The sequence below is a fragment of the Hyperoodon ampullatus genome (assembly GCF_949752795.1).
Source record: "Hyperoodon ampullatus genome assembly, chromosome: 6".
NCBI lineage: Eukaryota > Metazoa > Chordata > Mammalia > Artiodactyla > Ziphiidae > Hyperoodon > Hyperoodon ampullatus.
This window is the reverse complement of record NC_136919.1, coordinates 40,584,600-40,601,891: the sequence shown is the minus strand read 5'-3', so window position 1 is coordinate 40,601,891 and position 17,292 is coordinate 40,584,600. Positions and strand designations below refer to the sequence as shown.

At 40.3% G+C, this 17,292-nt stretch overlaps 1 protein-coding gene across 1 annotated transcript in view; it reads left to right on the top strand.

The window, feature by feature from the left end:
* Positions 1-17,292, top strand: part of AOPEP (aminopeptidase O (putative)) — a gene marked incomplete at its 5' end in the record, with an annotated part of 325,752 nt that overhangs the window by 186,986 nt on the left and 121,474 nt on the right. Inside the window, 2 exon segments of the mRNA XM_079705801.1 lie at positions 12,158-12,260; positions 12,911-13,018. Coding sequence (XP_079561927.1) covers positions 12,158-12,260; positions 12,911-13,018 — 211 coding nt within the window.

Here is a 17,292-nt window from a genome sequence, read left to right as displayed (position 1 = left end):
TAAATTTAACAAAAGAAGTGCAAAATGTTTATTGGAAACTACAAAACACTGTTGAAAGAAATTAAAGAAGAACTAAATAAATGGAAAAGCATCTTGTGTTCACGAATTGGAAGACTTAGGGTCGTTAAGATGCAATCCTCCCTACACTGATCTACAGATCCAGTATAATCCCTGGTAAAATTTCAGTGGCCTTTTTTTTTTTTGCAAAAATGGACAAGCTGATCCTAAGATTCACATGGAAATTCAAGGGACCCAGAATAGTCAAAACAATCTTGAAGAAGAAGGACAAAGGTGGAGTACTCGTACTTCTCAGTTTGAATACTTACTACAAAGCTACAGTACTCAGGACAGCATGGTACTGGCATAAGGACAGACATATAGATCAATGGAATAAAACTGAGAGTCTAAAAACAAACCCTTTCATTTATGGTCAGTTGGTTTTTGACAAGGGTGCCAGAACTATTCAATGGGGGAAAGAATATTCTTTTCTACAAATGTTCATGGGACAACTGGATATCCACATGCAGAAGAATGAAGTTAGACCCTCTGCTTCATACCACATACAAAAATTGACTCAACATAGATCAAAGACCTAAATGTAAGAGCTAAAACTATAAAAGTATTAGGAAAAAAGCCATAGGTATAAGTCTTCATGAACTTGGTTTAGGTAACAGTTTCTTAGATATGACACCTAAAAAGGGTCAAAAATCAAAGAGGGAAAAATATCAATAAATTGAACTTTATCAAAATGTCAAACTTTTGTGCTTCAAAGGACTCTATCAAGAAAGTGAAAAGACAACACAGAGTGGGAGAAAGTATTTGCAAATCATATATCTGAGGGACTTGTATCCAGGATATATAAAGAACACTTACAACTCAACAATGAAAAGACAAATAACCCAATTTAAAAATGGTTAAAGGATCTAAATAGACATTTCTCCATAGAAGATAAACAAATGGCCAATAAGTATATAAAATGCTTGACATTATTAGCCATCAGAGAAATGCAAATCAAAGCCTCATTGAAATACCACTTCATACCTACTAGAATAGCTATAATGAAAAAGACAGATAAGAACAAATGTTAGTGAGGATTTGGAGAAATTAGAACCTTTATACACTGTTGCAGGAATGTAAAATGGTGCAGCTCCTTTGGAAAGCAGTCCAGCAGACCCTCAGAAGGTTAAACGTAGAGTGACCATACAAACCAGCAATTCCACTTCTAGGTATGTATGAGACCTGGAAACATAAGTCCATACAAAAACATGTACATGAATGTTCATAGAAGCATTATTCTTAATAGCTAAAAAGTGGAAACAACCCACATCCAGTAATGGATGAATTGGTAAATATAATGTGTTATATTCATACAATGGAATATTAATCAGCCATAAGAAGGAATTGAACTACTGATATGTGCTACAAAAACGGATGAATCTTGAAAACACTTTGCTATCTGAAAGAAGCGACACACAAAAGGCAACATGTTGTATGATTCCATTTATCTGAAACATCCAGAATAGGCAAATCTATAGAGAAAACAAGTAGATTAATGGTTACCAGGGGCTGGGGGAGGAGGAGAAAATGGAAAGTGACTGCTTATAGGGTTTCTTTTGGGGGTGATGAAAATGTTATGGAATTAGGTACTGGTGATGGTTACACAACCTTGTGAATATACTAAAAACCACCTAATTTTACATGTTTAAAAAGGTGAATTTTATGATATGTAAGTTATATCTCAATTGTTTAAAAAAGAGAGGGATTGATGGAAATCATTGGATGTTTTATAACATCACTGTAGCCTTAGCAGGGTTGACCAGCAATTGTCCAAGGAGAGATGGAGGAAGAAAGTATGGCAGCAGGCAACTGCCGTCCTCAGGGCATTGGATGAGACTTAAGGAGGCATTTCCAGTGCTGGATGCCAGGAAGACGTCTCCATAGTGTCTGTGGTATAACAACCCCTCATAGAGATGATTCACTTCCAAGAAAGCATCCCTCAAGTACAAGTGTATATGTACCAGTGTGTGTGTTAGTTTCTTCCACCCCCTGTAATCCTGACTATTGTTCTGTTATCGATGCATGCAGGTCCTTTTTTTTAACTGCTCCAGAATATTCCAGGGTATGAACACTCCATGACTGACTAACCATTTGTTAACCATTGGACATGTTGGTAATTTCTAGTTTTTTTCTTTTACAAACCATACTGTGTTGAAGAGTTAATGTATGAATGTTAAATGTAAAACCTAAATATAGTACACAGTTGCCCACAAGACTGAGAACAGAGCTGCTCTCCCAACTATTCGTCCTGTTTTACATCCTGGTGTGTGTTGGGCTTCAGACTCACGCAGGCCCTCCACCCGCTGCCACCTCTAAGTCCCCAGCACTGTACCATCCTCCACCGAGGAGGGAAAAGTCCTTCTCCAGCTCCCACAGACCATCTGCTCCTCTTTGAGTCATAAGATGAGACGATCCTTCCCATTATCTCAGCACACAGCACCACACATGCTGTTAGTGTTCAAAACGTGCTTCTAGGGCTTCCCCGGTGTTGCAGTGGTTGAGAGTCTGCCTGCCGATGCAGGGGACACGGGTTCGTGCCCCGGTCCAGGAAGATTCCACATGCCGCGGAGCGGCTGAGCCCGTGAGCCATGGCTGCTGAGCCTGCGCGTCCGGAGCCTATGCTCCGCAACGGGAGAGGCCACAACAGTGAGAGGCCCGCGTACAGCAAAAACAACAACAACAACAAACAAACAAACAAAAAGCGTGAGTCTAGTCTCCCCTTGTAAAATGAAGTCAGCATTTGTCTCATTTGCCTCTTTCCAAGATAAAGTCATGGAGGTTTTTTTGACACATTACAAGAAAAGTTTTCCATTTTTACCCTTTCTACTTTGGCTTCCTGTAACTTTCAGGTTCTGTATATTCCTGTGTTCTGAATGTATGGAGCAGACTGACAGCCTGTGCTTCATTATGATCACCTTAGCGCTTTTTAACCTGGCTTATGAGGGTACTAGTTCAGGTATATTGCATATGCACCTCTCAAACACAACACTGTAAAAAAGATAATGAGAGCCTTGTATTGCTTGGATTCTATACTCTTTAGCTAAGTCTATCCCTGAATATATGTGGATGAATAAAATTCAGTTATGGTGGTTCCTCTAATTCATTTAGGTTTTGTTTTTTTTTTAATGAAAATCACCCTTGGTGGATTTAGCAAACTTATTGACTCCACCACAGTGGATGAATGATGTTTTACTTCTAAATGCTGCAGCTTAAATATACTTTGGGCTCTCTTATCTCATACAATCATAGAATATTAGGGTCAGAAAGGGCCTTAAAAGTGATTTTGCCTAGCCTTCCATATCCCTGACAGACAGCCACCTAGCTTCTACCAGAGTATTCCCAGCATCCAGATCTCACTGCTTCATCAAGCAGCAGCTTCCCCATGGGAACGGCTTATCTTAGAATGGGCTTCCTTGGATTGGGCTGGAACCTGCCTCCCTATAAAGTCTGCCCTGTCCTCTTAAGCCCTTACCTCCAGAGTTGCACAGGATTCGCCTTGTTCTCACACAAACAGTCCACATGTCTGAAGACCGTTGTCTTTCCTTTTCTAGTCACTAGGTCACAGGGTTGGGAGAATGGTTCCCTTCTTGGGCTTGGTTCCTTGTTGTTCTCTTTGTTGACAATGGCCTTCTCCAGATGTGACACCTGAACTGAATATAGCACTCTGTTTGAGGTTACACCTGTGAAGAGTGTAACTATTATTGCTTCCCTTGATCTGGATAATCCAGAAAAGAAAGGACAAGCATTAATAGGATTGGTTGAAAGCACTCACATATACACCATATTTCATTTTTAAACCTAGTATCATACACCTTCTCAGGGCAGTCTTAGCATTTCAACTCCCATGCATTTTTTTCTCCTTAGTTACATTCATTGAGTGCTTCTGATGCGCCAAACATTATTCTAAGCACTCTATGTACATGTATCTCATTTAATCCTCAAAATGGCCCTATGAGATAGGTACTAGTACCGTCTTCCTCCGCATTTCATAGATGAGGAAACAGATGCGTATAGCAATTGACCACCTTTCTACCGCTAGGGAGTGGCAGAGCCAGGGTGCAAGCAGAGGCAAGTCTGGCTCCAGAGCCCAGCTTCCATGATGTCTGTCCCCGTTCCCTACATCTCATTGCTGCTGTTGATCCACCTACTACTGTGTTTATTGTTTTGGAAGCCACATCAATCACCTCTTGTTACATGTTGAGTTTACAGACAATTTAATGTACTAAATCTTTTTCATAGGTAAATACTAAATTTTAAAAACCTCTTTGTCCTTACGAACTATTGTTTTTATTAATTTTGGATCCTCATTCCAGCCTGTGGTTGCTCTTCTTGACTGTAGATGCTGTCAGTCAACCAGCTAGACTTCCAGACTCGACTTATTTGCAAATTTGTTAAGCCAATAAGTCATCATTCCTTGGGCACAGCCCTAAGGACTCCCTGCTGGTTATACCAAGTAATTAATCAACAGCCTTGGGGTTCTGTTTTTGAACCTTCTATAAAGCCATGAAACAGCCACCATATGCTAACCACCACATCCATTCTGCCAGCTGCCAGAAGTCAGGATGCCTGATACCCACAGTGAATTTCTGGAAGCGGCCCTCAAGATCCCATGCAGCTTCCTTGCAGTCCATCATGTTCTAAGTGCTCACAAACTATCTGTTCAATACCTAGTCACAAATTTTGCCTCCCCTCCTCTTATTCCCTCTTCCTTTGCAATCAGAATGACATTTGTCTATCTCCATCAGCCCCCTTCCCATCGTCTCCATGATTTGATGCCTCCAGAGGCCTGTGATTGCAGATGGAAGTTTTCCAAGCTGTGGCATGTCCCTCACCTGGGCCTGAAGTCAGAACTCCTTTAAAGGATGAAGGAGCCCTCTCCACCGGTACCAAGGATCAGTTCCCAAGTATGAAACATCAGTTCCCACATAACAGTGCTTGTTCTACCATGTATAGTTTGAAAATTATTCTCCTTGGAAAGTTGAAGCAAAGTGGGAGTCAAGTAGTTCTATTCGTTCTGTCACCTCTTAACACCTGGTCTTCTTTAGGCTCCAGACATCACTTCAAAAGCCCTTTTTGTTGTCCTAGGCACTCTCCCTTAGCACCGGCTCATTCTGAATTTCTGCCTTCCTGGCAATGATTTTACTGCTTCCCATCTCTTGTAGTGAGCTTTCTCCAGCATCCCTCCTTTCCTCTTTTGTGCATGTTCTCTGACAACCCACCTTATCAGAAACCTCCAGGGCACTCCTTGCTCTCTGTTTTCTTCTTCGTCTCCTTTTAAAGCATGTGGAAATTACCTCTTGGTGTGTTGAATATGATGATATACTGCTCAGACTATTGTATTAGTCTGTTCCATGTTTTTTTCTTCTGGGGGGATTTCATTTCTTAGAAAGGAATTTCTGATTTATGGCCATGCAAAACCTGAGGACTATTTTGGTTTTTTAATTAATGCTCATTACTTCCTGCTTTTCTAAGTTTCACCGTTCATTTCCCTGCCCTGCTTAGCAAAATTTGAGGACTTTTTTGTGTTTTCCCCAGTTCTAACTACAGAGTCTTTTCATGTCACCCTCGTCAGCATTTGACTTCTCCTTTCACCATCAGGGGACAGAATATACCTTCTTCACTTTTCTGTGGCTCCTTGGAGAGGTCTCTTTCTGTCTTAAATCATTTTATCAATTGCCTTTTTCAGCACTGGAGTGATATCTTGCTGTGTTTGCTATAGGATAATGGTTCCCGATGGGAAAAACCTTCATGCTGGGTAGCTGTTAAATCCATTGTGAAGAGCACACAGATAATCAAACTTGCCAAACACCAGTAGCTTTGACACGATACAGCTTCTTCAGTTAAAGGTGTGCACAGCCTTTTGTCCAGTTCTCTTTGGTAGCACTGTCCAAAGGCAAGGCAGTGGCGAGTGTTCATTATACACACTTTATAGATGGAAAAATTGTTGCGAAAACAAATGGAGGACATAAAATTCCTGTACTTTCAATCATTCTGCCTCCATTTTTTACCCAAAATTTTAGTAATCTTTTCACAGAGTGGTATAGACTGAGGGGGGGCGGTGTCAGGAATACGCCCATACCTGGCTTTCTAGAATTTTAAGCAACACCTGAAATTTGTTGTTTCTTTTTATTTGTTTTCTGATGATGATGCAACAAGGAGCAGGCTTACAGACCAGCCCCTGAAAGGTTTATGCTCAAAATCGGGGGTCTCGCAAAGGGAAGGTGTACGGCCACATTTATGTGCCTAGTCTTTTTTAAAAATACTTTTTATTTTGGAATAATTTTAGACTCACAAGTAGTTGCTAAAATAATAGAGTTCCTGTGTACCCTTCCCCTTGCTTCCCCCAATGATAACATCGTACACATGTAACTATAGGGTGATGTTTTTCTAACGTCTTTGCCTGTCGGAGGAAGGCTTAGCTGGCACTCCCTGACCCCAATCAGTATTCATTATGATGAGATTAGCATCGTTTATATTGTGCTTACAAAATGCCAACAGGCACTCTGGCTAAGCACTTTTAGACACTGCAACAGCCTAATGAGGTGCCACGGTCACTATCATTGTCCCCTTTTTACAGATGAAAACTGGCCTTTATCACTCAAGATTACGTGGCACTTAAGTGGCAGAGTCAAGATTCTTAACCCAATCAATGTGTTATGCTGCTTCCCCAGGAGATCTCACTTGTGCATTTGGAGCTCAGAGGTCTCCAGGGATCTCCACAGAGGTAGTATTTAACTTCCTCTGTTACTTTGGGGTGAGTGAGGCCCTGCTCCCGGACCCTCAAACCTTGTGGGGCAGCTGCCACTGATAGAGCAGGGATGTGAGAATGCTGATTAATCCCTTTCTGTCTCATTTCTGGGATGCTTCATCCCTGGCTCAAGCACTACAGTGGCAAGTTTATAGATGAAGCTATCTCGTGGCTCTCACTTTTACTGCCAAGGAGTACAAGACAGAGAATGCTGGCAGACGGGCCCGTCTGGGCTGTGGCAGAGCAGTAGGTGCTCAGACCTAGGCTGACATGCCTGAGCACCTTTCAGAGGTGTTTTCTCAGATCCCACCCTTGGCGATAGTCCTGCAGAATCGGTTCTTTCTTCAGGAGGTTTGATTCCAAGTCAAATCATGTGGATCAAGTATCACTGCCATCTGACAGCTTTTTAAATGTCCATATTGCTTCTGTGAGTGCAGGGGAAAAGGAAGGAGGTGGGCGGGGAAAGGTCATGCTAATCTCGGTTGTTACATTTGGTGCCAGGTACAACAGAAACCAAGGGCATTTAAGCCCAAACGACCTTGGTAACTTGATCTCTCACATTCCATGTATTCCAGCCAAGGAAATGAACACTGGTGTAAAAAGTTGAAGAGATACTTAACACTTTTACATTACAAAGTGCTTTTATGTTATCTGAGCCTCATCACACTCTTTACAGGTGAGGAAATTGAGCGTAAGGGAGAGTCAACGTGTTGTCTGAGGTTCTCCACTTAGTTTTTGGCAAAACCTAGATGGGGGGCCCTGGATCTTGGGGAAGCCCCAGAATGCAGCAAGGATTTTGGTGCTCCATGGACCCGGGTTCTAGCCTCAATTCTGCCACTAACTAGCTCTGTGGTCGTCTCCAGGCCTCACTTTCCTCCACTTTTAAATGGGCATCATCACAGTACCTGCCCCACAGGTTCTTGTGACGGTAGAAGGACAGGATACATAAAAAGCTTGGCAGAGTACCTGGCACAGGGAGATAACAGGAATGGTAGCCATTAGTGTTGGTTCAATTCTCCATCCATTAGTAATGAATCTGGCTTCAACTAATAGAATAGTAAGGCAACGTTGACTTAAACAAATAGGGGTTACTTTTCTCATACAGTGAGTGTGAAGGCAGGCAGTCTTGGGCTGGCCAGCAGCTGAATGGTACTATCAAAGACTGTTTACCTTCTTTCATTCCATCTGGGTCTCCATAGCATGTTGATTTGCTGCCTCATGATTGCAAAGTGGCTGCTGCAGCTCCATCCACCATGTTTGGGGTAAAGAGGAATAGTACTAGTCATATTTCCCCTTTTGTAAAGAAAGCAAAAGCTTTCCCAGAACCCCACTCCCAACTACAGCAGACATCTGTTTTTGTCTCATTGGCCTGGACTATGTCTTCTGACTCTCTGTAGCTTCAAGGACACCTGGAAAGTGAGTGTTTACCTTTTTAGACTTAATTGTACAAGTGGCAAGAAAGAAGGTGGATGAGAATGGGAGTAGACTGAGCCAATTGTATCTGCCACAGTTCTTCCCACCTCTAACAATGTCCTTAAAAAGTTTTTAATTTAATTGGTCCTCAGGTGTAGAGAGCTTAGTTAACCCTAGTCATGTGTTCATGGCACATGAACAGCAAAGCCCCTTTTCTAGACTGATTCCATTTTATTCTCACAAAATGTGTACTGTTTCATGTGCATCTATTTTTTCTTAACTTTTTTTTTTTTTAAGATGTTGGGGGTAGGAGTTTATTAATTAATTTATTTATTTTTGCTGTGTTGGGTCTTGGTTTCTGTGCGAGGGCTTTCTCTAGTTGTGGCAAGTGGGGGCCACTCTTCATCGCGGTGCGCGGGCCTCTCACTATCGTGGTCTCTCTTGTTGCGGAGCACAGGCTCCAGATGCACAGGCTCAGTAGTTGTGGCTCACGGGCCCAGTCGCTCGGCGGCACGTTGGATCCTCCCAGACCAGGGCTCGAACCCGTGTCCCCTGCACTAGCAGGCAGACTCTCAACCACTGCGCCACCAGGGAAGCCCTATTTTTTCTTAACTTTTTAATGGAAATATATGTACACTATAGTGCGCAGATATTTCTAGATGGCTCAATAGATTTCTACTATTTATCCTCATGAAAGCACCACTCAGATTAACATAGAGTTAATCCCACCATCCCAGAAACTTTCCTCTTTTTTCCCCACTCTGTTAATACTCTCTCCCAAAGGTAACCATTATTCTGATCTGTATCCTCATAGATCTGTTTTGCGTGTTCTTTGACGTCATTTAATTGGAGTCATACATTTGTATGTAGTCTTTTTGGGTGTGAGTTCTTTCATTCACCTGTGAGAGTCATCTGTTATTGTAGGTAGTGGTAGTTCATTTGTTTCCTGCTTTCTCTCTGTGCTTTGTCTCCCTGCACAGACATGCAGTAAGTGGTATTATGAGAACCAGAATAGCACTGAAATGGAAGTCACCCTTTTTCCACTTGCGGAGTATCTTTTCTTCATAAAAACCGCCCCCTTTGATTTCTCACGAAGCTCGCCTGGGCACTGCCCTCTCCCGTACCATGTCTACTTTAAAAGGAATCTCTTGGGGACTTGTACATTTGCCTTGGATGCTGTCAGCATAAAAGAATTTTCTTGAACACTTGGAGAGGGTGGAAGAGGAGAGTAAGAGAGAGATACTTTCTGGAAGGACATTTTTAGTCAGAGGAAAAAAGCACCAACTAAAGTCGTCATCTGAAACTTGAGCCTGGAAGCCAGCCTTTGGAGCAGAGATTTAGGTTGGTCTTCTGTGTTCCTCCCCTTCTAACAGTCTCCATTCAGAGCTCAAGGGCAAAAGAAACTCACAGCAACTCTGTCTGTCTTGGGGCTGGGAAAACTGGTTTGAATTCAGGTTGACACTGAGAAGTCTTCCTTCCCTCAAGGTGTCTGGCAGGCTTTCCTATCAAAACCAGCATGGCTTTCTTTATAAAAGCACTCCACTCCAGGACAAACTTGAGAGCAGGAATAAAGCTGATGCTTTTCAATGGAGTCTTAAATCAAGATGAAAGGGACTAACTAGTTATTCCTGCAAGTATGGTCACGTCCGTAAGTCAGGGATCAACTAGAAAAATTCAAACTATGCAGTTAGCTCTAGTGGCTGGTCATCATCGTCTCTCCTTTAGGTATCTGCTGGTTCTGAGCCTGTGTCTGCTGAGATAATGTACTAGAATATTCAGCAGAGACTTAATCAGGGGTTCTTTGCTTGGCAGCTAGAGCACACTGCAAAGGGACTGATTTGGCAAGCTGGGTCATCCTCAGGCACTGCCGTTCAGGTCCAGCACCCTTCCATGTTTGTGTCTGTGGGCATATAGGATTAAGGGGATGAACCATTGAAATCTATTGCCTCTAACATCAGATGACCAACCTTGAATTTAGCAATATTTACTGCTAACTTTAGAAAATCTTATTAAGTTTATTGAGTAATTTCTGTATCCCCAGCCCTCGCTAAGGGCTTTGCATATATTATTTCAGTTATTCCCCAGGTGACCTGGGGAGAGAGGTAAGGTTATCCCCATTTTTGCAAGTGAGTAAATTGAGGATTAGAGAATTTAAGTAAACTGCTACTGAGTAACAGGTAGTAAGGAGTAGGATTGAGAGTCAACACTAGGTCTCTCTGATTCCAAATGCTGTGTACTTTGTTACACTAACTACCTTTTAAAAATAACCCCTTGCTATATATACAATGAAATACTACTTAGCCATAAAAAGGAGTGAAATAATGCCATTTCCAACAGCATGGATGGATCTAGAGATTACCATACTAAGTGAAGTAAGTCAGAAAGACAAATACCATATGATATCACTTATATGCAGAATCTAAAATATGACACAAGTGAACTTGTCTACGAGACAGAAACAGACTCACAGATGTAGAGAACAGACTTGTGGTTGCCAAGGGGGAGGGGGGTGGGGGACAAATGGATTGGGAGTTTGGGGTTAGCAAATACAAACTATTATATATAGAATGGATAAACAACAAGGTCCTACTGTATAGCATTGGGGACTATATTCAATATACTGTAATAAACCATAGTGGAAAAGAATATGAAAAAGAATGTATATATGTCTATAACTGAATCACTTTCTGTACAGCAGAAATTAGCACAACATTGTAAATCAACTATGCCTCAAATAAGTTTAAAAACAGCAGCAACAAAAAATAAATATATAAATAAAAATGGGGACTTCCCTGGTGGTCCAGTGGTTAAGACTTCATCTTCCAGTGTGGGGGTATGGGTTCAATCCCTGGTTGGGGAGCTAAGATCCCCACGTGCCTAGCGGCCAAAAAAACCAAAACATAAAACAGAAGCAATATTGTAACAAATTCAATAAAGACTTCAAAAATGGTCCACATCAAAAAAATCTTTAAATATATATATATAAAAAAATAAAAATAAAAACAACCCCTTGCCTTTCTGATGTGCCAGCCCTTTTGTCAGCCCTTGCCTTCCCCTCACCCCAGCACATGCTCTTCAATGTTTGTCTAATAAGTGACTGGTTTTCGAGCAGCTAAAAGCTATAAATACCTTGTCACTTACTTTGAATTTAGTTAGTTGTTGAATTGTCACGGTAACACAATTATATTTTATTAAGGGAATTTTAAAAAATATTTAAAACCATAGAGCATAATGGAAACCACTGATAGATAATAAGGAGACATCGTTGGTTTCAATCCTTAATGTCGCCATGAACCAAAACAAGCCATGAGACCTTGGATACAGATTTAATTTCTGTGTGCCTGTTTCCCTCATTTGTGAAATGAGGAGGTTCAAGTATGTGATTACTAATGTCTCTACCTGTTCTAAAAACATGGGCCTCTGTGAGTTTTCTTGTTTTGTTTTTGTGGCTCTAAAATGGCTTTAGAGTATGAATATTTCTTAAAGGAGCCTTAATTACTAAATGCAAATCAAGAGAAGCAGATAACATTGGGGCTTTCAGAATTTTTTGGAAAAGATGTAAGTTCTTTACTCTTCCAAGTAAAGTTACATTTTCCATTGCATTTCCCAGTCCAACATTCCCACCAAAAGAAAAGTGTATAGTTTCTTAAATAATTCATGTTGGAGCTGAGATTTCTTGAGGGTCTGGCAAGATTTAATCTTGGATAAGATGATGTAGAATACTGCCAGTAGCCAACCTCAGGTTGCCAACCCAGATATAAATCCCTCCCTGTTCAGTATATGCATTTATAACGTAAACCGTTTTAAATTATACCTGGTACTATTGAATAGAATTAAGACGCTGTTGGGCAACTCTGAAAATAAGAAATAAGGTGATATTATGGTCTAATTAGTTAAGAATATGCTATACTTAAAGAAAATTTTACTGCATCATTTTAGACCCAATAAAGAGAAAACTGGCCATGTGAGTGACTCAGGATCTTCTGTCATCAAACACGGGCTCAATCCGGAGAAGGTCTTCATGCAGGTTCATTATTTAAAGGTAAACATATCTGAGTGGCAGAAGCCAGTTATTATGGTGCAGCACTTTTTAGATCTTACATATAAACAGTGAAGGTTAGTAATGTGGTTGGGGCAAAACAAAAAAATCATCAACATTGTAATGACATTTGACTGAGCAGATTCTGATTGTCCAATAGTTAAAGCATTTCATACCCAAATAATGAGGCACGAATCAAAGGAAGCTGAACTGTTCCCTTCCCTGTACCTCCCTTCTCCCTGCTTCATGTCAGCTTTGAAGAGCAGAATCTTAAAATTGCTGTCAGGTTCCACCTAGAAGATAGGAGTGATTTAAAAAAGTATTCTAAGTTGTAAAGGCCTTTCCTGATAACCGAGGGAGAGAGGAGCTGGGCCCCTCTTCCCTTTTGGCCCATGATGGACATCCAGGCTTCATGTAAGCCAAGGATAAACAAGATGGTGATACCATTAGTAGATCAGTTGAAAGCAGAGTAGTTGATCCTTAAGTACCAGACTCGACCTTACTGGTAAGAATATAAAGGGCTGCCTGGGACAGGTCAGGCCAAAGTTTCTAGATGAGCATAAGGTGCTGGTGGGTAGGTTAGAGTTGACTTTGTAAGCATTTTTCTGATGAACACATGATAAGTATCTTTTTTTCTTCTTCCTTTCTTTTAGGGCTATTTCCTTCTCCGGTTCCTTGCCAGAAGACTTGGAGATGACACCTATTTTCCATTTTTAAGAAAGTTTGTGCACACATTTCATGGGCAGCTGATTCTTTCCCAGGTAATTTATAAGTCCTTGTGAGTCCGTGATATACAACTGGAGGAGGTGTAGCTTGTGGCGACTAGATGATGTGAATATTAAAAAGTAGGGAAAAGATTTTTGTTTTAATACAATACGAAAGCTAGGAAGTTAATTAAGTGGACACAGGGAAGTGTTGTTTCCGGGAGGGTGATCTCCTTGTAGTTTAGGACAGACTGTAACCCAAAGCTGTCCTGTGCACAGTGATGTGGGTAGTTGCACCTTAAGTGACCTGGAAAACAAAAACGAAACAATCCTGCTCTCCCCTCCACCTGGAATGAGCTTTTCAAGGTTGGCTGCTTGTCCTTTGTCTCAGTGTCAGTGCCACAATCTCAGAGTCACTCCAGCTGAGCAGATATACATTCACCCAGTTCTTCTCTAACCTTTGCCTTTTTCATTGCCTTCCTTGCCATCACCGTTCTTCACAATTGTATTTTCCTTTACGGGTCCATTTGTTTCTTTTCTCTCTCCTCCATTCTGTGTATAAGCTCAACAAGGCCACACCAGTACGAAGTACTAGTACTTTATTTCACCAGTACTTAGTATATGATTCGCACACAGTACATAGACCATATATATTGGATAAACAAATAGATTAAAGACAAGATACACTGAAATATTCAGACAGTCTGGCCACAAAACTGTCCGAGAGAGACTCTGCCAGTTGATACGGGCGTGAGGCCGAGCTGCACATAGCAAGAAAGTTAACAAAGAGGGAGAGGCTATGAAAACAGTGCTCGTAGCTGATAGAGAATAAAGGATGCAGTCCCAGCACAGATTGGACTGATGTGTATTTTTGATTTTTGACAGTTGTGCTCATACACAGTTTTGAAGTCAAACTGTGCGCAATGTTAGATGTAAAGGATGTACATGTATAATCTTAACATATGTGCAAGGAATAGCGTGAGTGTAACAAAACTAGATACCTGTTCCGTGTCTCTACCCTCTTCTTATTCTTTGGTTGAGGGGAGGGGCGGTATTCCTAAACATGTATTTGGAAAGGCAGCTTGGAAACTGGCTCAGGAGTCTTATATGATCAGTTGACTGAATAGCCCAAACCACTTCTCACCAACATACTGCCGCACTGAAGGAGTGTTGGGTTTACTGTGACTTCTGAGGCTCTGATATCCGCTTCCCGTGGAACACTTAGTGCTCCCTCCACCAAATTGTTCAGTTTTACTTTTGTTAAACTCTTCTGAATTATAGCTTTATTGTTTTTTCATAACAGCTTTATTGACATATAATTCACACACCATAAATTTCACCCTTTTAAAGTGTACAAGTCAGTGGTTTTTAGTGTATTCACAAAGTTGTGCAACCATGACTGCTCTCTAATTCCAGAACATTTTCATCACCCCCAAAAGAAACCCCACACCCATTAGCAGTCACTGCTCCATTTCCACCTCCCACCAGCTGTAGGCAACCACTAACCTACTTTCTATGGATTTGCCTATTCTGGACATTCCGTATAAATGGAGTCATATAATATGCGGCCTTTTGTGACTGGCTTCTTTCACTTAGCATAATGTCTTCAGGGTTCATGTTGTAGCTTGTATCAGTACCTCATTTCTCTTTCTCTTTTTTTTTTTTTTTGCGGTATGCGGGCCTCTCACTGTTGTGGCCTCTCCCGTTGCGGAGCACAGGCTCCGGACGTGCAGGCTCAGCGGCTATGGCTCAGGGGCCCAGCCACTCCGCGGCATGTGGGATCTTCCCGGACCGGGGCACGAACCCGTGTCCCCTGTATCGGCAGGTGGACTCTCAACCACTGCACTACCAGGGAATCCCCTCATTTCTCTTTTTAAATTTTACTTTTTAACCTTTTAAATTGTGATGAAATATACATAAGAAAATTTACCATTTTAACCATTTTTAAGTGTATAGTTAGTGCATTAAGTATCAATACATTGACATTGTTGTGCAACTGTCACCACCATGCATCTCCAGAGCATTTTAATCTTCCCCAAATGAAACTTGTATCCATTAAACAATAACTCCACATTCTTTCCTCCCCTCAGCCCCTGGCAACCACCATTCTATTTTCTGTCTCTGAGTTTGAGTACCCTAGGTACATCACGCAAATGGAATAATACAATATTTGTCCTTTTGTATCTGGCTTGTTTCACTTAGCAAAATGTCTTCAAGGTTCATCCATGTTATAGCATGTATCAGAATTTCCTTCCTTTTTATTTTTATTTATTTATTTATTTATTTTGGCCGCGCCACACAGCTTGCGGGATCTTAGTTCCCCGACCAGGGATTGAACCCTCAGCACTGAAAGTACAGAGTCCTAACCACTGGACCACCAGGGAATTCCCTTCCTTCCTTCCTATCAATATTTCATTGTATGCATATTCCACATTTGGTTTATCGATTCATCCATTAATGAACACTTGGGTTATTTACACCTCTTGGCCCTTGTGAATAATGTTGCTGTGAACATTAGTGTACAAACATCTGTTTGAGTCCCTGCTTTCAATTCTTTTGAATGTACACCTAGAAGTGGAATTGCTAGATTATGTGGTATTCAGTTTTTTGAGCAACTGCCATATTGTTTTCCACAAGGGCTGCACCATTTTACATTCTCACCAGCAATGCACAAGGGTTCCAATTTCTCCACATCCTCACCAACACTTGTTGTTTTGGTTTTTTTGATAATAGCCATCATAGTGAGTGTGAGTGGTATCTCATTGTGGTTTTAATTTGCATTTTTCTGGTAACTATGCTGAGGATTTTTTCATGGACTTATTGGACATTTGTATATATTTTTTGGAGAAACGTCTGTTGAGATCCTTTGCTGATTTTTTATTTGGGTTGTCTTTTATTGAGTTGTAAGAGTACTTTATATATTCTAGTTCAAGTCCCTTATCAGATATATGATTTGCAAATATCTTCTTGCCTAATTAAAAGTTACTCCTATGTTTGGTTCTAAGGGCTTTGTATTTTTGCTCTTATATTTAGGTCTCTTACCCATTTTGAGTTAATTTTTGTATATAGTGTGAGGTAGATGGTTCAGCTTCATTCTTTTGCATGTGAATATCCAGTCGTCCTTCTGCCAGTCCCATAGTAAGTTTGGAAATTATTACTTTTTCGACTGACACATACTCATTATAAAAAAATGTAGTAATCAGTACAGAAAAGTACAAAGAAGAATGTAAAATATCATTCAAAATCTCACCATCCATGATTACCTATAATTAATATAGGTGAACATCATTCTAGAAATTGCACTCCGTTTCTTTCTCTCTTTCTATATATTATATATGATATGTATACACATATCTATGTGTATATGGGTATATAGTACATATGTATGTGTGTTTGTGTATGATTGTACACACATGTATAGGTACAAAGACATATTTAGAAATAATTTTCTAAAAATATGATTATATTATATGTGCTTTTTAATGAAATGTTTTAAATTTTATTTTACTTGGATTTAACACATGAAAAAGAAACTAAGGTGAATATAAAAGACTTTCTTGAACTTCAGATAAATATAAGAGAGATCATTTCCTAAAAGATTCTTCAATCACAGAAAATCTTGAAGAGATTGAAATTGTTAGTTTTTTTCTCTTTAGATATATATCTTATTTTAGAAAGCATCAGTTTTTTCTCTTATGTAAAAGATGAGGAAACCAGTAGTTATGTACTTCAACTACCTTTCCCCCAATTCTAGATTGTTCTTAATTAATATTTTTACATAGTTAAGAGGTTTATATCATTTATAGTGTGTGCTGTTACTACAATATAATTTTCACATTGCATAGTCCTAGCTCTGTATGTAAAGGATTTCGGTATTCACTAACAGTCATTTTACCACGCTTCTGTATTCATGAATGCTTTATTTTGATTCAACTCTTCTTTGGCTAAATTTTGTTAGCAAATTGATGTTCAAGCTGCTTGAGAATGTTTGCCTGTTGCCTTTATATTTGAATTACAGACTGTCTGGGTATAATATTCTTGGGTCATGCTTTCATTTCCTCGGAACTTTGTGGCTATTGCTCAGCTGCCTTCTGGCATTAAATACTGCTGTTGAAACTTTCGAAGTCAGTCTGTTTTTTTCTCTTTATACCACTCAGATGACAGAAGAATTCTTTACCAGTTATGTTTAGTAATTTAATCAAAAGTGGCTTGGTGTCCATGAGTCTGCATCAGTTTTTTTTCCTGGAAAACACTGTGCATTTTTAGACTCAGAATCTATTCTTCCTTCTTTCAGTAAAATTGTCTTAATTGTATGTTTGAACACATTCATT